General features: G+C 37.2%; 1 protein-coding gene across 1 annotated transcript in view; it reads right to left on the reverse strand.

Moving 5' to 3' along the window:
- Positions 1 to 13389, reverse strand: part of LOC101895720 (allatostatin-A receptor) — a 111339-nt gene that overhangs the window by 92016 nt on the left and 5934 nt on the right. The window contains exon 2 of the mRNA XM_005181087.4: positions 1371 to 1656. Within this exon, the coding sequence (XP_005181144.3) occupies positions 1371 to 1656 (286 nt within the window). The remainder of the gene's footprint in view (positions 1 to 1370; positions 1657 to 13389) is intronic.

The following is a 13389-nucleotide window of genomic DNA, read 5'->3' on the forward strand; positions in this document are numbered from 1 at the left end:
AATGTATGTAAATTGGACTAATACATAACATTTTATAAGAGTTGTAATTATTCGAAATGTTGACCCTTTGGGGTTTGGTAATTGATGCAGTGGACCGATATTGTCCATCTTTACACCTTAGCACTAATAGAAATATTAGGATTTGAAAAGTTGGAACAAAATCGGATTAACCTTTCTCTTTCTGTGTGGTAAAATATTTTTTGAGAATTTTTAACTTTTGAGGGGGTGATACCAGAAGGAGCAGACCGATATTTGCTTTCTCTGAGCTTGATATTAGTTTGATAATTAATTGTGTACCAAGTTTGGACCAAATCGGATAGTCCCTTCGAAAGTTATCGTGCGCTCCAGCCAGCCAGAAAGGCGGACGCACGGACATCGATAGATCGACTCCAAATGTCCTGAAACGAATTTGGTCCAAAAGGCCTAGGATCTAAAATCGTTATTTCGAAGCGGCTCTTTTTGGCCCTATCAAATGATTTATATCATCTCCAGCCATATAGCTGAGGGTATAAAAATTACATATAATATTGAGGTGGGTAGGATATTCAATAAAAATTTATTTTGTTATACTCATGTAAAATGGAATGAAGAACAATTAAAAGTCTAATAAAAATATTAGTAGCTAATATAAAAAATTACTGAAATTTAAATAACGCAGTTAATATGATATATAATTAAAAAAGCTACCCCACCTATTATTCAAGTAATTTTTTTCTTCGAATTTCAAATGTAACATTTCGAATTACAATTGAAATAATTCGAATTCGAAATAAATGGAATCATTCGAATTACAATTGGAATTACAAAAAATATTCCCAAATTTCAATTAAAATATTTCGAATTACATCTGAAGAAGCTGTAGTTTTCACTTCTCTAACAAAAAAATAAAATACCTCTCTATTGTCTTAAGAAATCTGAGTCCTCTTAGGCAACACCAAGCAGCCAAGCAATAATTTCTCGAATTTCACTCTTTTTTAGAAAATAATAAATACTTTTCATGGCAGTGTAGTTTTCTCTTTTCATGACTTTTGTACAAAACTAAAAAAAATGAAATGCCCTTTTCACACGAACCAAATAACTGACCACGACTAAATTGCGATTTACACGCCCTAAGCTATGCAATATCCTTTTGAAAAGATTTAATAAATTTTTTTTTGCACCGAAAAAATGAGAAGAAAAACTTACACAAAAAACCCTTTGGCATTCAATTTTCTCGCATGCCAATTATCTTTCATTCTCTCTTTTTTCTCACTCTCTCCTTTCACCTCAACTAAACATGGATCCCATCCAACATCTTCAGAATAAAACGAAACCACAACACAATCACAATCCACCCACACACACACTCATACACACTCGCACACACTTACAATGTTGCATTTCTTTCCGTGCGCAGTGACATACTCGTCACCGGATGCACCACAGCCAAAAATCGATCGAAGGACATTAGCACCAGCGTGTACACACTGCAGTGACACGTCACCACAATCATGTACTGTACGAATTTGCACCACAAGTTCCCGAATGGCCATTCCGGCAGGACATAGTCCGTCGCCGTAAAGGGGACACAGAAGATGACGAACAGAATGTCCGATACGGCCAAGTTGATGATGAGTAGATTGGTGGTAGATCGCATTTGTTGATTGGCCACCACAACTGAAATGGAATTCGAAAAAAGAAAGAAGAGAGGGAAGAGAAGAACACAGAAAAACATTAAATGTAATTATTATCTAGAGAATTGTGTGGAGGAACATGCATTTAAGATAATTAAATGGTGTTGCGGGTGGTTGGATGGATGGAGATAAAAATATTCTGAAAAATCATTTCCTTTTTTCGAATGGTTAAAGTTGTTTTGCTTTTTTCTTGTGTGGCTATTTTTTGTTGCCTTTGAAAGCAGATAAAGTAATTAGCGTTTCCACTCTTGCCAGAAATAAGGGTATTATTACTTAAACATTAACTCAGCTCAAGTTTTAATGGTCAGAATTGTTATCTGTTTATGTTCGGATTGTTGAAATGAGGGCGCTTATGGTCTTTATGTTTATTATTATTTTATTGTTATTATTACGGTTTTGTAAACGTTAAATAATAGCCATTATATTTTGTGTATTTACTCCATTCAAAATAGCATACTATAATATATGAAATAAAAAAGACATAGAAGACCAGAAATTCTTCTCATAAAAGAACAGAAGATCTTCTCATAAAAGACCAGAAGGTCTTCTTAAAGAAGATTATAAAATATTCTCGTAGAAGACCAGAAATTCCTTTAGGGTGAGTTAAAAAAAAACTACAACAAAGTCAAACCCCATAATTTTTACATTTTTTTTAATTTTATTGAATGAAAGCAACAAAAGTCGGAAAGAGCATTAAATTTTATAATAAGTTTAGATTTCTTCGAATTGGTCACCTTTGGCACGAATTATGGCCTTCAAATGGCCAATAAAACCGTCACACACTGCCCGAATGTTGTTCTGCGGTATTTTGGTCCATTCCCGGCAAAGCGTTTGCTTAAAGTGATCGACACTTCGGTATTTTTTAGTGCCAACCTTGCTTTCCAAAATACTCCAGATACAACAGTCCAACGGACTAGTATCCGGAGATTTTGGTGGCCATTGTGCGCTGGAAATGAAGCGATGATCCTCATTTTGTAACCATTCTTGGGTTGCGCGTGCTGAGTGCGATGGTGCAAAGTCCTGTTGGAATTTCCAAGGGCTACGGTCAAAATGTTTACGTGCCCAAGACTTTTATACACCCTCCAGAATATTTTCGCAATAATATTCGGCATTTATTCTGATGGCACGGTCGATTAATACGAGCGGAGAGCGACCATCGGCTGTTATGGGGGTCCACACCATGTTCTGCGCTTGTGTTCCTGTGGCCAACCTAAGCTGCACATTCTCTGCTAACTTCTTTGGCAAGTAAACACGATCATTTTGTTTGTTTACAAACTGCTGGACAACGAATGTTTTCTCATCGGAGAAAACCAAATTCGGCAGTGCAGTTCATCACTTTCGGCCAAGCGAAGCGAACTCTTTAGTTCATTTGAGTCTATTTTCTTTCAGTTGCGGTATAAGTTCTTGCACTTTCTGGAATTTCAATGGCTTTACCCCGAACCCATTTTTCAATATTTGCCGAATGGAATATTGTGATTTGTTCAGCTCACGAGCCATTTTCGGCCACAGCGACGCGGGCTTCGATCAAGTCGCTTCTTTACTTTTCGAACCATTTCTGCCGATGTTGCTGTTTTCTTCCGTACACTTCTCATAAAAGAGCAGAAGGTCTTCTCATCAAAGAGCAGAAGGTCTTCTCATGGAAAAGCAGAATGTCTTCTCATAGAAGAAGACCAGAAGGTCTTCGTATAGAAGACGAGAAGGAAGACCAGAACGTCTTCGTATAGAAGATCAGAAGAAGGTCTTCTACGAAGATCTAGTAGAAGACCAGAAGGTCTTCGTATAGAAGATCAGAAGAAGGTCTTCTACGAAGATCTAGTAGAAGACCAGAAGGTCTTCTTCGTATAGAAGACCAGAAGATCTTCTCATAGAAGACCAGAAGATCTTCTCATAGAAGAGCAGAAGGTCTTCTCATAGAAGAGCAGAAGGTCTTCTCATAGAAGAGCAGAAGGTGTTCTCATAGAAGAGCAGAAGGTCTTCTCATAGAAGAGCAGAAGGTCTTCTCATAGAAGAGCAGAAGGTGTTCTCATAGAAGAGCAGAAGGTCTTCTCATAGAAGAGCAGAAGAAGGTCTTCGAATTGAAGGCCAGAAGAAGGTCTTCGAATTGAAGGCCAGAAGGTCTTCGTATAGAAGGCCAGAAGAAGGTCTTCGTATAGAAGGCCAGAAGAAGGTCTTCGTATAGAAGGCCTGAAGAAGGTCTTCGTATAGAATGCCAGAAGAAGGTCTTCGTATAAGAAGACCAAAATGTCCTCTAATAGTAGTCCTCTTAGAAGATCTGGTGGTCTTCTTATAGAAAACCTGGTGGTCTTCTTATAGAAGACCTGATGGTCTTCTTATAGAAGACCTGATGGTCTTCTTATAGAAGAACTGGTGGTCTTCTTATAGAAGATCTGGTGGTCTTCTTATAGAAGATCTGGTGGTCTTCTTATAGAAGATCTGGTGGTCTTCTTATAGAAGATCTGGTGGTCTTCTTATAGAAGACTTGTTGGTCTTCTTATAGAAGACCTTTTGGTCTTCTTATAGAAGACCTTTTGTTCTTCTTATAGAAGACCTTTTGGTCTGCTTACAGAAGACCTGTTGGTCCTCTTACAGAAGACCTGTTGGTCTTCTTACAGAAGACCTGTTGGTTTTCTTATAGAAGACCTGTTGGTCTTCATATAGAGGACCTGGTCGTCTTCTTATAGAGGACCTGGTGGTCTTCTTATAGAGGACCTGACTGTAATGTTTTCTCATAAAAATTGAGAGCAAATTCTCATTTTAAAGATTTTCAAAATGTTTCTCTCCTTTTTTCTCCTTCATTTATTTATTTTCAGTCGAATTTTCCAGAATTTAATTTTTGTTTAATTTTATTTTTACGAATAAATATTTAAAAAGAATGCTTACCTGCGGGTGAATAACATCATATGTCTATGCCTGTCCCACTGGCCGACAAAGGACATTGTCGCTGCACGTATGTCAGCAGAAGCCTCCTTGAGGCAAAAGTTCATATGTATGTCTTCTGTTTGACTACAAAGGTGTTGTGTTGTCTTTTTTTTATAATAAGTGGCGAAAGTTTCCACGAACGTAGGATAGCATGTTTGCAGATACAAAAGCTAATTGCCGAATTCCCTGTTTTGAATGGTGTGTATGACAACGTTGTACGTGTGTAAGTTTAATAGGTCGTTTCATAGCAATTTTTATTCATGTCATGTTCTGTAATAATTCAATATTTTTTCTCTTATAAATTTCAAAATGCTACAGCAATTCTCAGGTGGATTTCAAACTTTCAACACAAGTCCTAACGGAATACCCCCATTTGCAATACATCCCATTGTACAATGTAGTGCACCTTGCCAGGGTATTTATAAAATACATTGACTCTACTAGGTAAGCTCTTATTTTTCTGGTAAAAAGAAAAAAATCTCTATTCGAAAGAAAGAATCTCAGAATACAACAAAAAAAAAAAAAAAAAACATAAAGAGCCTCGCCAATGTGCAAAACAAATGAAATCACAACAAAAGATGACACAGAGTGGGACCAGACAACGACAGCAACAACACGAAAACAATGGACCTGCAACAATGACATCCTTGTCCTCCTTCTCCTCATCATCCTCCTCTACCACTACTGGAGACAACAATGGCACTGCGAAACAATGAAAACAAAACCATCCTTGGGCAACGTAATTGGTTGTAATGGCAACAGCCAGCCCTCCCAAATGACAGTGTGAAACAATAACAACGACAATCCATAAAGGACGACATTGTATTGCATGTGACAGGATATTTACGGCCGGATGGTCGGAGAGATGAGAGATGAAAAAAAAATGAAACATATAATTGCTACAACACGATATAAAAATTCAATGGTACCTTAAAATAAGGCGAGCTCATCTTTGCAAATACCTTGGTGTTGTAGTTTTTGTCTTCTGGATTATCTTTAAGATTCTATTTTGGCACTTTGCCGTTTCCTTGGGCTATTTTTGCTCAATTTGCCAGGCGGTGTCCATCAAAACAAAAATCTTAGAATAGCAGCTGTAATTTTGTGGTGCAAATTATGTCAGCTTGTGGTTTCTTAGAGAAGATTTTGGGGAATCTAAAAATCCATAGAAATAGATGCGGTAGTGGGCAAATTATTGGAGGTTATATCAGGAGGTTATATATCCACTAAAATTATAAAATTTCAATTTCCAAAAGAAGCATTGGAATATTTTGCAAATCTCAGGATATAAGATTGTAGTTAGGAATTGCAGGAAAATGAATACAATAAGTTATAGACTTGTAGAGTTAAGTAGGAATATCCCCAATCTTGGATTAAATTCTCGAATTTATGATATTCTTCGAATACCGGCACAATTTACCCCGAATCAGCCATGCAAGCCTCACAATTGAAATAGAATAAGTTGGTGGGAATGTAACCCCTTTGCAGGCGCTGCTAAGAAAATTTTGTTGGACTATTTACGCTCAAGTGGTGGGTAGGTGGTAAGTTATGGGGCGCACGGCGCGCACTGCGCGAAATCTACATTTTTAGAACGGATAGACATTTCTTCATATTTAAGGTCAGCATGCAACTCTTTACCAAACCAAATTTAAATATTTTTTCACTGATTTGTGTAAAAGTTGGTATTTGTGGGTCATAATGGGTCCTAGGTCGTGTGGCGAAACATTGTAATTATAGGTGCACGTGTTGGTGTAGCCCCTATATAACGGTACCTCCCGATATTCGCATTTTAATGTTTTTTGCCACATTTTTTCTAATGTTCTTTTACCCTAGGGTGGAGGGTATTAAAAGTTTGGCCCGGCCGAACTTAATGTTTTTTTACTTGTTATTATTAAAAATTTTAAAGCTCTATAGGAGAAGTACCGATGGAGTAAAACAATATTGTCCATTTCGCTCATGACCTTAGTCTGATATAATCATAGGAGATGGCAGGTATGGATAATGTGTATATACGTTTTGAAAATGCTTAATTTTTTCGCGAAGCTACAAGAAAGAGTGGGTCAACATGATTTTTGAAGTAAATCGCTGATTATTCAAAAATTTTACCCTTTGTGGAGAAGGGACCAGAAAGAGAGGACCAATATATTATGTGTATACAGCAGACATTGTGTAGTACAGGGTTGCCCATATTCGACGGACCTTTGGGCCCTTTGGGGCAGATGGGTCCGTCGAATATGGGCAACCCTGTATTGGGTTGTTTCAAGTTGGCTTATGTTTGTTTAGTCAAAATATTGATCCGTTGTGGGGGAGTTCGGGGAGTTGTGGGAAGTTCGGGAGTTGCGGGAATTTCGTTCTATGCGTTCCTCATGCCTGATATGATGTTTATAGAAATATTGGGATGTTCCAAATTTGAAGGAAAACAGGACTCCTATTTGATATTTTATTATGCTTACAAGTTAAAAAATATCAGTCGATTTACCCGACAGGCACGAATTATGACCTTCAAACGGCCAATGAAACCATCACACGCTGCCCGAATGTTGTTCTGCGGTATTTTGGCCCATTCCCGGAGAAACGCTTGCTTAAGGTCATCGACATTTTGGTATTTTTTAGTGCCAACCTTGCGTTCCAGAATACTGCAGAACGCAGTAAACACAGTAAACGCGATCATTTTGTTTGTTTACAAACTGCTGGACAACGAATGTTTTCTCATCGGAGAAAACCGCAATTTGGCAGTTTACCACTTTCGGCCAAGCGAAGCTACTCTTTAGCTCTTTGGAGTCTATTTTCTTTCTGTTAAGGTGTAAGTTCTTGCACTTTTTGGAATTTTCATTGACATTAGCCCGAGCTCGTTTTCCAATATTTTCCGAATGGAATATTGCGATATGTTCAGCACACGAGACATTTTTCAGCCACTGCGACGCGGTTTTCGATCAGGTCGCTTCTTTACTTTTCGAAGCATTTTTGCTGTTGCTGTTTTCTTCCGTCCTCTTCCTTGTCGTCGATCTACGTTACCAATATCACGGCAACGAGCGATGGTATGAGATACTAAATATTTATTCAGATTTTTATGCTGGAGTGCTCTAACGATAGCCACCTTTGATTTTCCAGCCAAATATAAAGAAATCACACTATCACGCTAGAATTCCATCACGAATAACTTTTTTGATGGAAAATTCTCATCAAAATGCTTTTGTACGCTTGTAAACAATATAATGAGCTGTCACTGGAAAATTTTTAACAGCTGGACGAGTCTGAAGTTGGTTGCACGGTTTTTTTCATCTACCCTGTGTAAAGAGAACCTGATGCTTATTTCGGAACAATTTTTTATTATTTGTTTGGTTTTTCAAAACTTTGACCCTTTATGGGGGAGGTACCAGAAGGAGTGCTCCGATCTCTACCGTGTTTATAACAGATCTTGTGTTGATAGAAATATTCATATGTGCCAAGTCTAGATGGAATCGCATGTTAATTTTGCGTTTTATGAGCTTCATGGACATTCATAATTTCGACCTTTTGAGGGGGAGGTAACGGAAGGAGTGGAGCGATATATTCCATCTTAGCACCAGATTTTGGGTTTATAAAAATATTACGATGTGTGAAATTTGAATACAATCGGACTCTTACATCACATTTTATAAGAGTTGTAATTATTCAAAATTGTTATCCTTTGTGGAGGTACTTTATAGAGTGATTCGATATTATCCATTTAACGCAATTTTAGTATTTGCAAAGTTGGAGAAAAATTGGATTCATTTAGACTACCGCCCGACGTAAACTTTTGAGAACCCCCTTTAACAATCGTATTTTTTATATTTTGATAAAAATATAATTCTTTTACACAAACATATAATTGATCTTCCTGATAATTAAAGGAAACCCTGGGTATTTTTTTTTTCAAACATCTGAATAATCATTTTTTTATTGAAAAGTTCTTCTATTCCTTCCAGAAATTACTCATGTGGCAACACCCGTTGTCACACATCTGTTACCTGCAGACATCATTTAAATAAATTTACATGCCATAATCCAACATAATTTATTATATTTAAATTTAATAATGCCCTGTCATAAGCAGATTATGTAAAAAACAATTATTCCGTTTTTTGACATTTCTTAGAGAGAAAAAAGATGTAGAAAAATGTGTGTTTCTTAATTTGTTAAGTGTTTAGGTTCAGCTTATGGAATGACACATTTAAATGCCACACAAGAGAGAAAACGAAACAAACAACAAGACACACAAACGTTCCCGACGCACATATGTGACCTGAATACAATGTGTCGTCCTCAACCTATACCTGTCCTAGCTGGCAACTGGATATGTTCTTGTCATGCCAGCCGACATTAACCTTGAAGGTGTCGGTCTCATTCTCTTGGCTGCCGCTGCTGTTGAAGAATGATTTGTTACATGTAGATGAAGGCAATATGCCAACTTGGCGGATGTGTAATGCTCTGCCATGTGTTGCACGATTACGAAAATGTGAATAGCTGTATTGGTTTGAAATGCTTGAACATTTACTAAATATTTATATACATGCTATTTGGAAATCCCTTCACAGACAAAGAAGCGATATGAAAGTAGCAATAAGGTTGATTTATTCATCGACGCCCAGACGAAACTGCTGAATATACAATCTTAAAAATTAGAATAAGCGATGCAGAAATCTACTCAAATGCAGTAAATATAGATATTCGAATGGCAGACTGAGCCACTAAACTGAATTTTAGTATAAAGGACCACTCTAGATATGCTGTGTTGGGAAACAATTTGAGAAAATACGGGGAGTGTTTTCAACAACACCGTCTGTTATGGCGGCCCACACAATGACCATGGCCGGTGCTTGAGTTCTAGTGGCTAATCGAAGGTGAACATTTTAAGCTGCCCTCTTTGGCAAGTAAACACGATCATTTTGTTTGTTTACAAACTGCTGGACAACGAATGTTTTCTCATCGGAGCGGGTAAAACCAAATTCGGCAGTTCACCACTTTCGGCAACGCGAAGCAACTCTTTTGAGTCTATTTTCTTTCTGTTGCGGTGTAAGTTCTTGCACATTTTGAAATTTCAATGGCTTTACCCCGAGCTCATTTTTTGCCGAATGGAATATTGCGATATGTTCAACTCACGAGCCATTTTTCGGCCACTGCGACGCGGGATTCTATCAAGTCGCTTCTTTACATTTCGAACCATTTCTGCTGATGTTGCTGTTTTCTTCCGCCCACTTCCTTGACTTCGGGCTCCACTACCAGTATCACGGTAACGAGCGATGGTACGAGACACAAAAGATTTATTAACATTTAAATGCTGTAGTGCTCTAACGATAGCCCCTTGTGGTTTCCAGCCAAATATAAAGAAATCACATTAACACCCTTGAATTCCATCGCGAATAACTTTTTTTCTGGAAAATTCTCACCAAAATGGTTTTTATACACTTTTGAACAATATAATGAGCTGTCACAGGAATGATTTTTACAGCTGACGGACGAGTAGCTTAGAAATTACAGCAGTCTGAAGTTGGATGCAGTTTTTTCATCTCACCCTGTATTGCTGATAACAATGCGAGGATAATTTTAATGGAAAATTGTATGGCTCACACGAGCGGCCAAGGGGGTTTTTTGACCGTATCAAATGACTGATGGTATAAGCCATATGGCTACAGGGGGTATATATCATTTGATACGGCCAAAACATGCCTCATAGAAATAGTATTGTTTGCACCAATTCCATTTGAAGACACATGGAGTCGATCTAAGGGTGTCCGTCCATACCTCTCTCTGGCTGGATGGTTCTCGAGGGAAGTATCCGATGCGGTCAAGACTTGGTACATCGTAATATTTTTATCAAACATAGATCGAGTTCGGAGACTGGAGATATTGGTCCCGACATTCTGGCACCCCCACCAATTTCCAATTTTCTTAATCTCTAAATTTTTATCAGTATTAGATGAAGTGAAATAATTCGGTCCACTATATCTTGTACTTCAGGTTTTTTATTTTTCTAAACGAATTTCAGAATTCTACCTCTATTCCATCACTCAATATCAAATTTAGTACCACTTAGTACTTTTCCAACAATGATAGTACACATTTCCAAAACCACCACCAGATCTAAACATCAGATATCCAAAGAGTCCTCAATATCAAATTTCGGGATTCCAGCTCCATATCTTCAGCCAATATTCAATTTTAGTACCACTTAGTACTTTTCGAACAATTATTCTACACATTTCCAAAAACACCTAGCGATTTTAACCGCTGACAACAGTGTCCTTAAGATAAAATGTCAGAATTTCAGCTCTAAAGGTGAGAGTACATACGAGACTTTTCTGACTGGCTTAAGTCATCGGCTGGCTTCTTCGTAGAGGGACAAAGGTGTTTTAGATTGACTTAGATCGATTTAAAATTTTTAGTATACAACCTCTGTTGGTTCATCCAGATCCATATTGTATTTAGTACCATTTAGTGCATTAAAGTACAAATTTTCATAACTACCTACATCATATGTCCTTTAAAAATCGTATTTTGAAATTTAGTACACATAAGTACGAATTTCGAAAGCTTCCTAAATACCCTAATCTTACACTCCTACAGTTATCTTATTTCCCAATTTCAGGATTCCAAATCTATTGGTTCTCCTAAATCGAAATTGTACCATTTAGTACACATAAATACGAATTTCTAACACTTTTACCACAGTGCTACAATCTATCTAGTAATCTTATTTTTAAATTTCCGAATTCCAACTCTATCGGTTCAACCAAATCGAAATTATACCAAATTTCGTACCATTTAGTACTTTCGTGCACACAAGTACAAATTTCGAAAACCTCCTCCATCATATCCCAATCCTAGACTCCGCCAGTAATGTTCATTTCAAGTTTCAGGATTCCAGCTCCATCAGTTCATCCAAATTTAAATTATACTAAATTTAGTACCGTTAAGTACGTTTCGTATACATGACTACACACTTCCAAACTACCGTCATATATCGACTCTACTCCTTTACCTTGATTCCCATTCTAAATTTCAAGATTTTAGGTTAGATTTTAAAACTGAGATTTTCTTTACCAATATGTATTTAACCGTTATAGCTTAAGTAGTAGACCTTTGGTCGGGTATTGAGATATGTCCAACAATTCGAGCATTGCCCCTAAACTCAACTAAAGCCTTGTTTTCTTTCCTACAATTGTTCGGACACAATCCGCACCACAAACGGGCCCACTGGGGATTATGTCCGTTTTGGAAGCATACAAAATTCCCCCAACAAAAAAAAAAAAAAAAAAAAAATAAAATAAAAATGATTTGGCCGGGAATACCCCCCACCATTTGGAACGAATTAAAAAAACGTTAAAAATATAGAATCTGTTAAAAATTCTGCTAAAATCTTAAAAATACCGAATATAGGTAGATACCCTTAGTTTTGGGTCTATAGGAAGACATGTACATGCATAGGAAATTTTCTGTCGCAGGTGGTAGTACCCGAAGTGCGAAGTGCAAATACGAAACTTGAAACAGACCCGGTGAATAATGCCGCTAAAATCATAAAAATACCGAATATAGGGAGGTACGTTATATGGGGCTATACGACGACCTGCGTCTGCATGGACAATTTTCTGTAATAAATTGATATTCCCATTAGGAACTTCAAATTTAAAACAATTCCGGTGAATAGCGTATCTAAAATCTTCAAAATAGCGAATATAGGGAGGTACTGACATATGAGGGCTATGCGAGAAGACCTGGACCGTTAAGACCTGGACCTGCATGAACAATTTTCTCTCATAGATTGTAGTACCAATTACAAGCTATCATTATGAAATTTGAAAGAATTCCGGTGAATAATGTCACTAAGATCATCAAAATACCGAATATCGGGGGGTGCCGTTATATGGGGGCTATACGAAGATGTGGACCTGCACAGAGAATTTTCTGTCTTAGGCTGTAGTATCCATTACGAATTTCAAATACTAAATTTGAAACAATTACGGTGAATAATGTCGCTAAAATCAAAAAGAAAAAATACCGAATATCGGGAGGTGCCGTTATATACGAAGGGGCTATACGAAGACGTGAACCTGCACAGACAATTTTCTGTCTTAGACTGTAGTATCCATTAGGAACTTCAAATACCAAATTTTAAACAATTCCGATGGATAATGTCGCTTAAATCACCAAAATACCGAAAATACGGAGGTACCAATATATGGGGGCCATACCAAAACGTGGACCTACATGGCTCATTTTCAATACCAAAAGTCCTGCAGATGAATCACACATTTAAGTAAAATTTTGTAAGCTTACTTCAATTCGTTCGGAAGATAGAGTGATTTCCACAGACGGACTGGTATCACAAAATCCACATAGAATTTTATGCTGATCTAAAATGTAAATTTCGAGGTGTTACAAAGGGAATGACAAACTTAATATAACCTCCATACTACGGTCAAGGCCTAAAAAACGGACAAAATACCCATAATTGCCATGTGAGGTTATATCATTTGTCATTATATCCTGTCGCCGAATATTTTGATTTATCTATGGCGAATGAATCGAATTTTTCCATAGATTTCGTATCCTTAATATTCCATCATTGTGGGTCCTGTAATCACAATACAATCACTTCCACAACTTATATTTTTGAACAATAATTCCCGAAATAAAGGGAAACCCAATGTCATTTGTTCTGAAGAACCACAAACAACAATGATGGATTGATAACTTAATTGGAAATCTTTCAACAGTGATTTATGGCAGGATAAATATTCGAAAGAAATTTTCCAGACAGTTGTCTTCGACAATTCAT

This window comes from Musca domestica, unplaced genomic scaffold (assembly GCF_030504385.1).
Source record: "Musca domestica strain aabys unplaced genomic scaffold, Musca_domestica.polishedcontigs.V.1.1 2, whole genome shotgun sequence".
Classification (NCBI taxonomy): domain Eukaryota; kingdom Metazoa; phylum Arthropoda; class Insecta; order Diptera; family Muscidae; genus Musca; species Musca domestica.